Source organism: Callorhinus ursinus, unplaced genomic scaffold, assembly GCF_003265705.2.
Source record: "Callorhinus ursinus isolate GAN/ISIS: 27379988/994484 unplaced genomic scaffold, GSC_fseal_2.0 scaffold34, whole genome shotgun sequence".
Taxonomy (NCBI): Eukaryota; Metazoa; Chordata; class Mammalia; order Carnivora; family Otariidae; genus Callorhinus; species Callorhinus ursinus.
Window position 1 is genome coordinate 9,008,712 of NW_027397096.1, and position 12,550 is coordinate 9,021,261.

The 12,550-nt window shown below is 38.1% G+C and overlaps 1 protein-coding gene across 8 annotated transcripts in view; it reads left to right on the plus strand.

Annotated features, from left to right (window-relative positions):
* AP2B1 (adaptor related protein complex 2 subunit beta 1) overlaps window positions 1-12,550 on the plus strand; it is a 131,384-nt gene that overhangs the window by 16,521 nt on the left and 102,313 nt on the right. For all 8 annotated transcript variants that reach the window (XM_073879438.1, XM_073879441.1, XM_025851446.2 and 5 more), the window contains 3 exons: window positions 452-511; window positions 6,713-6,818; window positions 11,140-11,275. In XM_073879438.1, coding sequence (XP_073735539.1) covers window positions 475-511; window positions 6,713-6,818; window positions 11,140-11,275 — 279 coding nt within the window. In that variant the 5' untranslated portion in view covers window positions 452-474. The remainder of the gene's footprint in view (window positions 1-451; window positions 512-6,712; window positions 6,819-11,139; window positions 11,276-12,550) is intronic.

Here is a 12,550-nt window from a genome sequence, read left to right on the forward strand (position 1 = left end):
GCCTTACCATTGCTTCAGGATACATACTTTGGAATGACTTCATCTTGAGGTAGGGAGTAAATCAGATTTTCCTGAATAGAAAGTAATGGGGAAATCTTTCAAAACAAACTTTTTCTTATCTTAAATATTTGAGCACCTCATTGAAGATGTATTTGCAGAAATGTCTAGCTTTAGGTCTTGGAGGCTTTGAGGAGACAATTATGGATAAAATCACAAGGCCATAATAGATTATCAGTTCATTCCATTTATCCTATGGATTTTGCCCCAGTTAGTTCCTTGAGGCAAGAGTTAACATTCTTAATTATTATCTTTGCATCTCTTGAATCACCAGTAATTGTGGTAAGGAAGAAAATATTCATTTTTTAGTACAGAAATTCTTATAAATGTTCTTTAATCAAATGCCTTGCTGGATTTCAATAATTTGGATAAAGGAATTTTTTTTCTCTTGTAGGTGCACATTAAAAATCCAAAACCATGACTGACTCCAAGTACTTCACAACCAATAAAAAAGGTAAGTACGAAAGCTTGATCAAAGAACTTTTGAGTTCTTTTGAGTTTCTTCAAAAGTTGTAGTGTAAGATTGTCCCACCTAGAATGTTCCTGACCTCTTCAGATATGCATATTGTAGACTGTCTCATTGGGGATCTATTATTTGTACAGAAAAGGGTATTTGAATAAATTATTAAAGGATAGGTTTGTAAAGATAGGGCTGTGTTGCACATCATTTTGAGTTGAAGGTTCTGTTATGGTAAGAGGATGAAATCCAACTTTGATCATTGAAGATTGGTAGATGTGAGGAAGGCAGAAGAGGAAGAAGCAGCACATTCATTCTCTTTTTTTAATTTGGAAATATTTTATAACAAAGAGTACTATTAAAGCAATACAGATCATGTAAAAAGTAAAAATGCAAGTTCTCTTTCTCCTTATTCTGGTTCCTGAGGTGAACTCGGGGTATATCCTTAGTCTTTTTCTATGCATATAAATGCAAGTATTAATCCATACGATTAAACAGTTTTTTATCTTTAACAAAGAGAGGTCATGCAACAGTGCATAGAAACTTATTTTAAAGATTTTATTTAAAGATTTTCTATCTCTGAGACACAGAGATAGAACGAGCATGAGCAGGGGGAGAGGGAGAGGGAGAAGCAGGCTCCCCGCTGAGCCAGGAGCCCAATGTGGGGCTCAATCCCAGGACCCTGGGATCATGACCTGAGCTGAAGGCAGACACTTAACCATCTGAGCCACCCAGGCGCACCGAGACTTGGTATTTTTATATCCCTCCATATAGATCTACCTCATTCTTTTGTTTGGGCATTGTCTAAATACATTCTTTGTACTTAAAACAGGGAACCTCTAGAGTCAAATCCATGATTTTTAGGTCACAGACTGTGGATTATTGAAAATAGCTTTGAATTTATTAGCCCCATTGTCTTTGTAATCAGAAATATAATACTGTTTTATGGGGTGCCTGGGTGGCTCAGTTGGTTGAGCATCTGACTCTTGTTTTTGGCTCAGGTCGTGATCTTGGGGTCATGAGATCAAGTCTGGTGTTGGGCTCTGCACTCAGCATGGAGTCTGCTCGAGTATTCTCTCCTTTCCCCCTTCCCTGTGTGCGTGTGCGTGCGCTCTCTCAAAATAAATCTTTTTTTAAAAAAAGATAATACTGGTTTTTACATATGGCTGTGGGGCTAAGAACTAAGGATTCTTCTTGGGAAAGTCCAACCTCCTCATCTTTTATAAAATTGTTCCTAAATAACAGCTCATTTTTAGTGCTGTAGATGGCCCTCCTTTCAAAAAAGACAGGTTTTGCTCTTCTCAGCCTGTTGTGTCCTCAGCTGAGATTTACTTATTTCCAGGGTTAGAATTCTGTGCTTTGTATTTAGCAGTCTTATATTTACTGATAAATTACTTATATTACTTATATTTACTGATGACACCAACTATCCTCCTGCTTACTCTCCAGTAACTTTCCTTCTCAGATGGACCTTTTCTACTCTCTTCCGGTGGCTGAAATAGGACACCTTCTCTGCCCCGGAATTTATCTTTCTTGTTTCTCTTTCAGTGTAGTTTCCTAGCCTCAGCCTCCTGTCTCCAGACTTCACAAAGTTTGGTCTTGAGGAACACAGAGTCCTTCTCCCTTGACTTACTCATTTCATTTATTTATTCAGAAAATGTTTACTGAGCATCTGCTATGTGTGAGTCACGCTTTCTCAACACTAACGGAGTTTCTGATTAAGTACCCTAATTTCCTTCAAGTCAGAGTAGATGCAAAGGACACCTAGTACCGTTTGGTTACTTAATATCATTAGACTAAAAGGAAGCAGAACTCTCTGGAGAAATAACTGATTCCAGGGTGGGTCAGGGAAAGTACAAGATGAACATGAACATCTTATGCCAGAAAGCTAGGGAGTGCTAAAAAATGGTGCGACATGTCAAGGACCCGCATAGTTTGAAAGGGCTTCCAGTCACCAAATTTGAGATAATTTGACCAGTAAAAAAGGTGGTCATAGTAGTGGGTTATAACCCACTGAATAATACATATATACACATAAATCATAGTTATCATTGATTCAGGCAAGAGTCATCAGTGAATGCTAAAACGACTAGCAGGTGAAAGTTTGATGAGGAACAGGACATTTAAATAGTCTCAGAGTTTCCTTTCACAAATTACTAATTACAATGGAAAAAATAGTAACTTTACAGTGTCAGGACCTGGTGTTTATCACCTTAACCAAGTGTTTGATGTTAACATCACCAGTAATAGGACACATTAACATTATTTGTCTCTTGGCGTCATGCACTGAGAAGAACATAACATCCCCTAAGAATTATGCCTGTCAAAATGCGTTGCCTCAATGTAATCATGAAGGAACATCTGTGATAAACCAACGCTGAGGGCATTCTATCAAGTAACTGGCCTGTGCCTTTAAAAAATGTCAGTATCCTAAAAGACAGAGGCTGAAGAACTGTTTCAGATTAAAGAAGACTGAAAAGGTATGACAATAAATGTAACATATGATCCTGGATTGGATCCTGGCCTGAGGGGGACGGTGGTAAAATTGCTATGGAGGATATTACCAAAACCTTTGAATAAAGTTCATAGATTAGATGATGATGGTGTGTCAATGTTAAATTTCCTGATTTGGATCATTGCATTATGATTAGTAAGATAATCATACTTAGAAATTATACACTGACATTTAGAGCTGAAGAGACATGATGGCTGCAGTTTACTGCAGGAAAAAACATGTAAGTATATAGAAAGTATCATCAAGAAAACGTGGCACAGTGTTAACATTTGGGGAACCTTGCAACTTTTTTTTTTAAGCTTTTAATTGAGAGAGAGAAAGGGAGAGCAGGGGGAGGGGCAAAGGAAAAGGGAGAGGCGGAGAATCCTCAAGCGGACTCCTCACTGAGTGTGGAGCCCAGCTCTAGCTCAATCCCAGGAAATCGTTGCCTGAGCTGAAATCGAGTCAGACAGTTAACCAACTGAGCCACACAGGTGCCCAAATCTTGCAACTTTTAAGATTGAGATGATTTTTTTTATTTTTATTTTTTAAAGATTTTATTTATTGGACCGAGAGAGAGAGAGAGACTCAGAGAGGGAACACAAGTAGGGCGAGTGGGAGAGGTAGAAGCAGGCTTCCCGCAGAGCAGTGAGCCCAGTGTGGGGCTCAGTCCCAGAACGCTGGGATCATGACCCTAGCTGAAGGCAGATGCCCAACGACTGAGCCACCCAGGCACCCCTGAAATGATTTAAAAAAAAAAAATTTTTTTTTTTAGTCTGGCTGACTCAGTCCTTGGAGCATGCGACTCTTGACGTTGGGGTCGTGAGTTTGAGGCCCACATTGAGCATAGAGATTACTCAAACTCTTAAAAAAAATAAATAGAGGAGGGCACCCTGTGGTGGCCTGGAGGGAACAAAGAGCACCAAAACATTTCTAGAAAGTAAGCATATCTGTCCTGTTCTGGTCATTTGGAGTTATATAAGGGTAAATAAGCTCTTCTTTAACAATATGGAAAACTCCATAGTGAGTTTCTTAATTTTATCAACTACTAGTCAGTGGCTTTCAACTTTGCTTACACATTGGAATCACCCAAGGAAATGTAAAACAATACTAATGTTCAGGTCCCTCAACCTGAGATACCCTGATTTCACTGGTATGGGATGTGGCCTGGGTGTGCAGAGTTTTTAAAGTTCCCCACATTCTATAATGTGTAGTCAAGATTGAGAGCCATTGCTAGCCACTAGCATTGCTTAGTAGATTTGATTAGGGGGAGAAGGAAAAAAGATGTTGTCTAATAATAATAATAATAATAATAAAGTTGTATGTATGAGATACCGTGTCTCACTTCGTGCCCTCCTTGGCTCCCATCCCACTTCTTCTCTGTCTTTATTGTTTACACTTTACAAAAACAGGGCGCCTGGGTGGCTCAGTTGGTTAAGCGACTGCCTTCGGCTCAGGTCACGACCCTGGAGTCCCAGGATCGAGTCCTGCATCGGGCTCCCTGCTCAGCAGGGAGTCTGCTTCTCCCTCTGACCCTCTTCCCTCTTGTGCTTTCTCTCATTCTCTCTCTCTCTCTCTCTCTCTCTCAAATAAATAAATAAAATCTTTAAAAAAATAAATAAAAAATAAATAAATAATTACTTTACAAAAACATTAACCCTGCTTGTCATTCATTTTCAGCTTTTTTTTCTGACTTTCTGAAATGGTATTTATTTCTTCTGTTAACATTTTGTGTGCTTTGATGACCAGGATACTGTCTATATTGACATAAAAAGATGTCATTTAAAAACTCCCCTAACTTGGGGCACCTGGATGGCTCAGTTGGTTAAGTGTCTGACTCTTGGTTTCGGCTTGGGTCACGATCTCAGGGTCGTGCAGTTGAGCCCCGAGTCAGGCTCCACCCTCGGCGGGGAGTCTGCTTCAGATTTTCTCTCTCTTCCTCCCTCTCTCCCTCTCTTTCTCCCTCTAAAATAAATAAATCTTTAATTAAAAAGAAAGAAAGAAAGAAACCTCACCTAACACTTCAAACCTCCTCTTGTAATGAATCCTGGTAACCTTTTTAAATTCAGGGATTTGTAAAAGTTTAAGACCTACAGATTGACTCATGGCTGGGTAAATAGCACATTTTAAAAAACGGATAGACTGTGTTCCTTTTCCTTCCTGCAACACCCACCAGAACTGCTGCTGGAACATATTCTTTAAGTTTATGCTAGAATTGGAATAGTTTCAGTTACATCCTGTTTTGATTCTTCAGCTCCTGCTGCTATTCACAGTTCAGACTTTTGAAACCCTGCTGCTTGTCCTTTACTGTTCCTAGAAGTAAATGATGGGAACCCTAAGAGCTGGATTTGGCAGCAGAGGACTTGGTGGAGAGGAGAATGACTCTAAAGGGGCCAGCTTTTCTGGCTGTGCTATTTTTGCAGTTGTTGATTAAATAAAACCGATTTTTGTAACTTTAATTGGTTTGCCTTGCTGGCACTGGATATTGACGTAACAAGCTTTTTTAGTGCTCATCTTCTGTGTTTCTTACCACTTTCATCCTTCCCATCTGAAGGCTTTAGTAGATCACACAGTTTGCTATCCCCACTCTTTCTATACTGGTGAATGAGGTCTGGTTTTATGAACATCAAGCACAGTCATAAGCATGGTGGAAAATGAGGCAGTATTGTGGAAGAGCTTAAGGGTAGAGGTGGAAGGTTGAACTGGGAGTAGCCAACTTTTTCATGGGCTTAGTGGTGTATTTTCTTTCTTCTTTTAAAACCGGTTGAGGATTATTACCTTCTTTTTTTATCAGCTCCAGCTTTCTGAAGATAGGTGAACCTGATCCTTAAAATAGTGATGACAGCCCTGGCATTTCACAGTGCAGGGCCTGAGCACTCACTCAAGATTGTGCCTTTAGAAATGACTCTGGTTTGTACCATTCTTGAAGCTTCAAGATTACCGTTTACGTTAGATCGATTGAATAGGATGGGTCCTTGAAGCCCTTCAGCTTCTTAAAGTGCTAATTAGAGCAGGGATTCTCAGCCCTGGTTGTGCATTAGAATCACTTGGAGGAACTTTAAAAATATGAATGTAAGAGTTCTTGACATGCTGATTTATTTGGTCCAGAGTAGAGCCTGAGTGTTATTATTTCTAAATACCTTCCAGGTAATATTAGTGTGTGGCCAAGGTTGGAAACCTCTGGATTCAACAGTCAGGAGACACAGTTCTAAGAGCAGCTCTGTCACTAATTCAGTCTGTGATCTTTGAGCCTCAGTTCTTTATTGGTAAAGTTGAGAGTGGGTGAACGAGCTGATATATGGCATCTCTTTGGTTTGAAAACAGATTTGTGAACCTGTTTTGTGCCTACATTTATTTTTTCCTTGGAACCTTGAAATTCTGATGGAAGATCATTATCACTCAGATGCCATTCTCCCCTATTATAGTAAGATATTGTGAGATTTGTTTTTTTTCCCCACTCCTACACTTCCTAAGATCTGGATTTCATCTTCTTCTCTGGCCGTAACCTCAGAAGTGGTATCGTTATCAATGGGTCAATTAATATTCTATAGATTTGAATTGTACCTCTCCTATAATTTTTAAATTCTCTTCTTCAGTTGCTGTCCTGCCTCTGGTCAGCGGTCATGTTATTTAGTACAGAGTGTAGTATTCTGTTCTAGTTTTCTGGTTCTGGGATCTCACCAATTTGTTCTCTTCTTTTGTAGGAGAAATCTTTGAATTAAAGGCTGAACTCAACAATGAAAAGAAAGAAAAGAGGAAGGAGGCTGTGAAGAAAGTGATTGCTGCCATGACTGTGGGGAAGGACGTTAGGTAAGGGTAACACTCCTGCAATCGGTCACTTTAGACCCATACCCTATTTTATGGCTTTTACTGCTTTTCGTTTAACTGTTGTAATCGTAGAATCGATAAGAACAAGGTTGTCCCACTGAAAGATCATGAGGAAGTGTAGCTGCTTTTACTTTAACTCTGTGACTTAAGTTTTTTTGAAAAATGAAACCAGTTTGATTTTGTTGCATAGAGATCTAGCCTAAAACCTCCTGAGAGCTGGCACAGTTACAGACCTGCTGTTGAAGTAGTTTTAGAAGATGCTTGAAGTGTACTGAGAAACAGAAACTCATACATTCTTTTAATCGGTTCAAGCTAGTGTCCTTAACTCTACAACTGTAGATTCAGTTGCTGAATTCAAGATGAAAATCAATGTTAACAAAGTCCATTTTGTCTTTTTTTCCCCCTGTAATTCAGCCAGACCATTTGGAAATAGGTATGGATTATCCACAGGCCCCTGAGGATTTGCAAGATCCTTTCTGGGGGATTTGTGAGGTCAAAGCTATCCTTATAATAATACTTGGGTATTATTTGCCTTTTTTACTGTGTTGACATTTGCACTGCTGGTGCCTTAGTGTGAATCAAGGTAGCAGTGCCAAACTGTAACGGTAGTCATTATATTTGTCACCACTACATGCTTGCAGGAAAAAAGGGCAGTTTCACATGGGACTGTTCTTCTTGAAGCATTAAAAATTTAATTTATTAAGCCTTGAACTTTGAGTATAGGTCATTTTAATATTCCATGTGATAAAGTAGGAGTTATGCATAAGGCACTTCTGCATAGCAAAGTGTGATGGTTGACTTGGAGAAAGGCCCTTGCACAATTATTTGAATTGGGAACCCCATTTTTAAGTGAAAGAATGATAGACAAGTTATAGTTAATCAGACTTCAGTATTTGGGAGACATTTTATCAAAAATGAACAAAGTGAACCTGTCACTTCTAGGGGAAAAATGTGACAGTAGATATATTTTGAGCTTTAAAGTAAAAATTAGATTGTTGGAAAACTTGTATCTCACAACATGAGCTTGACAGCTTCCCTTACTTACAGACTTTTCTGATGAGCTTGGTGGTGAAATTAATGAATGTATTATTTACTGTTATATGATGAAATTTGTCATCATTGGGAAGATCTGCATAACTCAACCAATATTTTCCAAATGACCAGTGCATATATCACAAAATTATGCATGGGTAAAAGATCCAGTCAAAATAAGAGATAAATGAATGGATTTTAATGCAGTCAAGTATTAAAAGCTTGATACGGTTTCAGATTCCACATTGCAACAAATTTTTTCTTTAAGATTGATTTTAGAGAGGGATAGAGCATGCACGCGCAAGTGAGGAAGGGGTAGAGGGAGAGAATCTCAAGCAGACTCCACACTGAGCACAGAGCCTGAGAAGGGTCTCGATTCCATGACCCTGAGATCATGACCTAGGCTGAAACCAAGAGTCAGAGGCTTAACCCATTGAGCCAACCAACTGAGCTAACTAACTTTTAGGGAACTATCATTTGTGGACTGAAAAAAGAAAAAAGAAAAACAAAGCATTTGTCTAGCTTTAATGAATTAAAGAATATCCAGTTAATCTGAAAAAGCTGTTAAAATACTCCCTTTTCCCATTAATATATGTGTATGATTTTCTTCTTATACTTCAATCAGAACAATATCCTATAACAGGTTGAATGCAGGAGCAAATATGAAGATCCAGCTGTCTTTGCTTAAACTAGACATTAAAGAGATTTGCAAAAATGTAAAACAGTGGCATTTTTTAAAAAATACAAAATTTTTGCTTTAAAATATTTGTTAATATGAAATACATTTACTATTTTAAATGGATCAGTGTTTTAAAATATTTCTGTTTTAATTCCTGATACCGCAGAATATCAGTAGGTATAACCCACATGAACAAAAACACTCTGGGGAATCTTAATAATTTTTAGAGTGTGAAGGATTTCCTTCGACCAGGAGGGTGAGAGCAGTTCCCCTAGCCAGATCAGGGGCCCAGGTAGAAACGGTGGCAATTAATAACTCCGGTATCTTCTTGTGCTTCAGGTGCTGTTGTGCTGAGGTGCTTTTGTTGTTGGAGATTTGTTTGTTAAAATAAAAGCATTTGGTTCTTAACTTGCTTTTCTGTTACCATCTATCTCAGAGGTTGGCAGACTTTTTCTGGGAGGGCAAGAGAGTAAATACTTGAGGCTCAGCAGGCCAAGAGGCAAAAAAAAAATTGAAAGTATTATAACAAGAGAGGGACCAATTTACCACGATTTGTTGATGAAACTTAAGTATAATATTTCTGTACTACAGATCTGATGAGATTAGAATTCTTTTTGGGGGGATAGCATTTTGTTTAATTGGGGTCCAAAGTTAATATTCTCTATCATCATATGAGTTTTAAATGTTCACCTAAAAACCACTGTTAGCTTACAGCTCATACAAAAGTACTGGTGGGCTGTATTTGATGGACAGGCCATGGTTTTCCTACCCAGGATTGATCTAGTCACTGATGGGCTATTTTTGCCGAGGAATAAATCTGGATTGAGAGCATCGATACTGATGAACTGGTAAAAGTCAACATACTTCATTAGTGGGGCTTTTGTGTTCTCACCAAGATTATTTCTATATCCTAGAAAAGCTAAACCTCTTTTGAGTTTCCATTTGTATGCTTGGTAAATACTACTTGTTAATCTGTTAATTGCTGATGATTTATCTTGTACTTACGCTGTTCCACATATTGTAATTTTAAAAGGATAGTAGATGTCTCTCAGCCTTCATTACACTTACTATCTAGTTGAAGAGACCCAAAGTTTGACAAATTAGGGAATAATAAAATACAGCTTTATAATTAGGTACTAGAATGTATATATTAAAGGCAATAAGAGTTCCGTAAAAGAAAGATCTATGTAAATAGGAACAATTGAAGAACCTTCTTGGAGGAGATGGGATATGTACCGTGCCTAGATAGCTCAAAGAAGCAGAATAAATAGAGATTAGGTATTCTTATTTAACCCCAATTAAACAAAATGTTATCCCCCCAAAAATTTTAATCTTCTCATTAGATCTGTAGTACAAAAATATTATGCTTAAGTTTCATCAACAAATGGTGGTAAATTGGTTTCTCTCTTGTTACATAATTACTTATATGATATTTTCAACTTTTTTGCCTCTTGGCCTGCTAAGCCTAAAGTATTTACTCTCTTGCCCTCCCAGAAAATGTCCGCCAACCTCTGAGATATATGGTAACAGAGCGGCAAATCATAAGCTATCCTTCCAAACTAATGGTTTGGAAGCCATTCCAAACTAAAGCCACTCTCCTTTGGCTTTATAAGAGAGTACTAAATCATGAAATGACTTGAACTTGGGAAAAGTATAAACTCCTTTTATATTGGAGGACACTCAGATTTTCATTTGTCTGAGTTTGTAACATTAAGAATAAATTCTAGAAGGGAATCAGGACTCCTTAGAAAAATGATTGGTTTCAGTTGTGAGATTAGAAATATACCTAGTAATCCTGCATAGAGCATCGTGTCTTACCAGAAAGTGAGGAAACTGGTGAAAATGCAGGATTGCATCACAGGGACTCAGAAGCTAGCTAAGTTCCCACTGGCCAAGAATAGAAGAATATGAACATTAAAAGTATAGCAACCATAGTGCTTTGAACCTGCAATGAATTGATATGTAGAATTACTATTAATTTTTGTGTGTGATAAAGATTGTGTTTTTTAAAACAAGATTCCTAAAAATATGCCCTAAAATATGTATGAAATTATATGATGTCTAGGATTTCGCTAAAAATAATCCAGAGCAGGGACTCCTGGGTGGCTCAGTCAGTTAAGTGTCCAGTTCTTGATCTCAGCTCAGGTCTTGATCTCAGGGTTGTGAGTTCAAGCCCCATTCCATGTGGGGGGGTGGAGCCTACTTAAAAAAAAAAATCCATAGCAATTAGATGGGATAGGGATGGGGGAAGGAAGAATGGATTGAGGATCTGTATGAAACAAGATTGGATGTGTATTAATGCTTCTTTGCAGCTGGGTGATGGATACATTGGGTTCATTATACTGCTCTGTCTACTTTTGTTAGAAAATTTTCGTATTGAAAAGTTTCTTAAATCTATTTTTAGAGACCTTCTTGGGACCAGGACTATAGTTTCTTTAGAAATTCATTTCAGTGTTAATTGTTATCACTGTGGGGACATCTTTCCTTGCATCGGATCACTTTGTAAAATAAGGCCATTTCTTCGTGTTCGATCCAGTAGCTTGGCACCAACATCTGTTCGTTTTCCTTTTCTCTTTTCTCCTCTCTTCTCAGTTCTCTCTTTCCAGATGTAGTGAACTGTATGCAAACTGACAACCTGGAATTAAAGAAGCTTGTTTATCTCTATTTGATGAACTACGCCAAGAGTCAGCCAGACATGGCCATCATGGCTGTCAACAGCTTTGTGAAGGTAACATCTCTCCCCCGCAAAGGAACTCAAGACCATTCTCATCTACCTCAAGTAACCTTTTCAGAAGTGTGTCTTGATATAGTTAACGTCTGCATTGCAAATAAGCCACCTCTGTTCCAAAAGAGGACCTCTAGAGAAGTACTGGCAGTGACTAGGAGTGTTGATGTTTTTAAGCATTCTTTATGCCAGCATTCGTTCTCCAGTTCAAACCATATGGAGAGCCTTCTGTTAGCTGGTTTTGGTGCATCCTTGCCAGATGGGAGAAGAAAGCCAGGTGAAGAAACCTCAGTGTTTTACCTTCCCAGGCTGACAACCTGGGCTTTAGCTAAAGTTTTATCTTTGGAGAAACTATGCTTATGGGTCGGAAGTAGTGGAAACTGCAGGAGTGACTAATTCTGGTTTTTTTTACTTAATAGGTCTTAACACTTGATTATTTTTTTTTTTATTATGGAAACATATTCAAGTAGAGGAAATAGTATTATAAATTCCTAAATCCCCATCTTGTAGTTTCAGTAGTTACCAACCCATGACCACTCTTATTTAATTTATTCTCCCCATACATGCTTTCCTAACTCCTACTCCTTCTCTTACTGGATAATTTTAAAGCAAATCCCAAACATCATAAAGATGGAGAATCATTTCATCCTTACATTTGTCAGAATACGATCTCTTTTAAGATTTATTTATTTGAGAGAGACTGTGTGTGCGGGGAGTGTGGGGTTGGAGGGGAGTCGGGGGCAGAATTAGAGAGAGTCTTAAGCAGACTTCACGCTGAGCTCAGAGCCAGACTCAGGGCTCGATTTCACAACCCTGAGATCATGACCTGAGCTGAAACCAAGAGTCCAGTGCTCAACCGACTGCACTACCCAGGCGCCCCAAGATCTCTTTTTTAAATATAACTACAATACCATTGTTACATCCTAAAAAAATTGACCATTAAAAAATTTCTTACTATTGAATATGCAGTCAAATTTTTCCTGTCATTAGATTTGATAGACATAATAATGAGATTGTTCCTATTAATATGTATCTTTTTTTAACTAGTGTTTTTTCTCTCAGAAATTTAGTCTCCATTAAAAAAACAAAAACAGCATTTCTAAAATTAGCTTCTATTAGACTGTTTTGAAAAATAAACAGTATGCTTTCTTCTCATGGACTTTTTGTTCTCTTCCTGTGTTTAGCTACATAGTACAGAATCAGAGAACATGACATTTCATTCTTTTTTTTTTTTTTAAAGATTTTATTTATTTGACAGAGAGAGTCACAGCGAGAGAG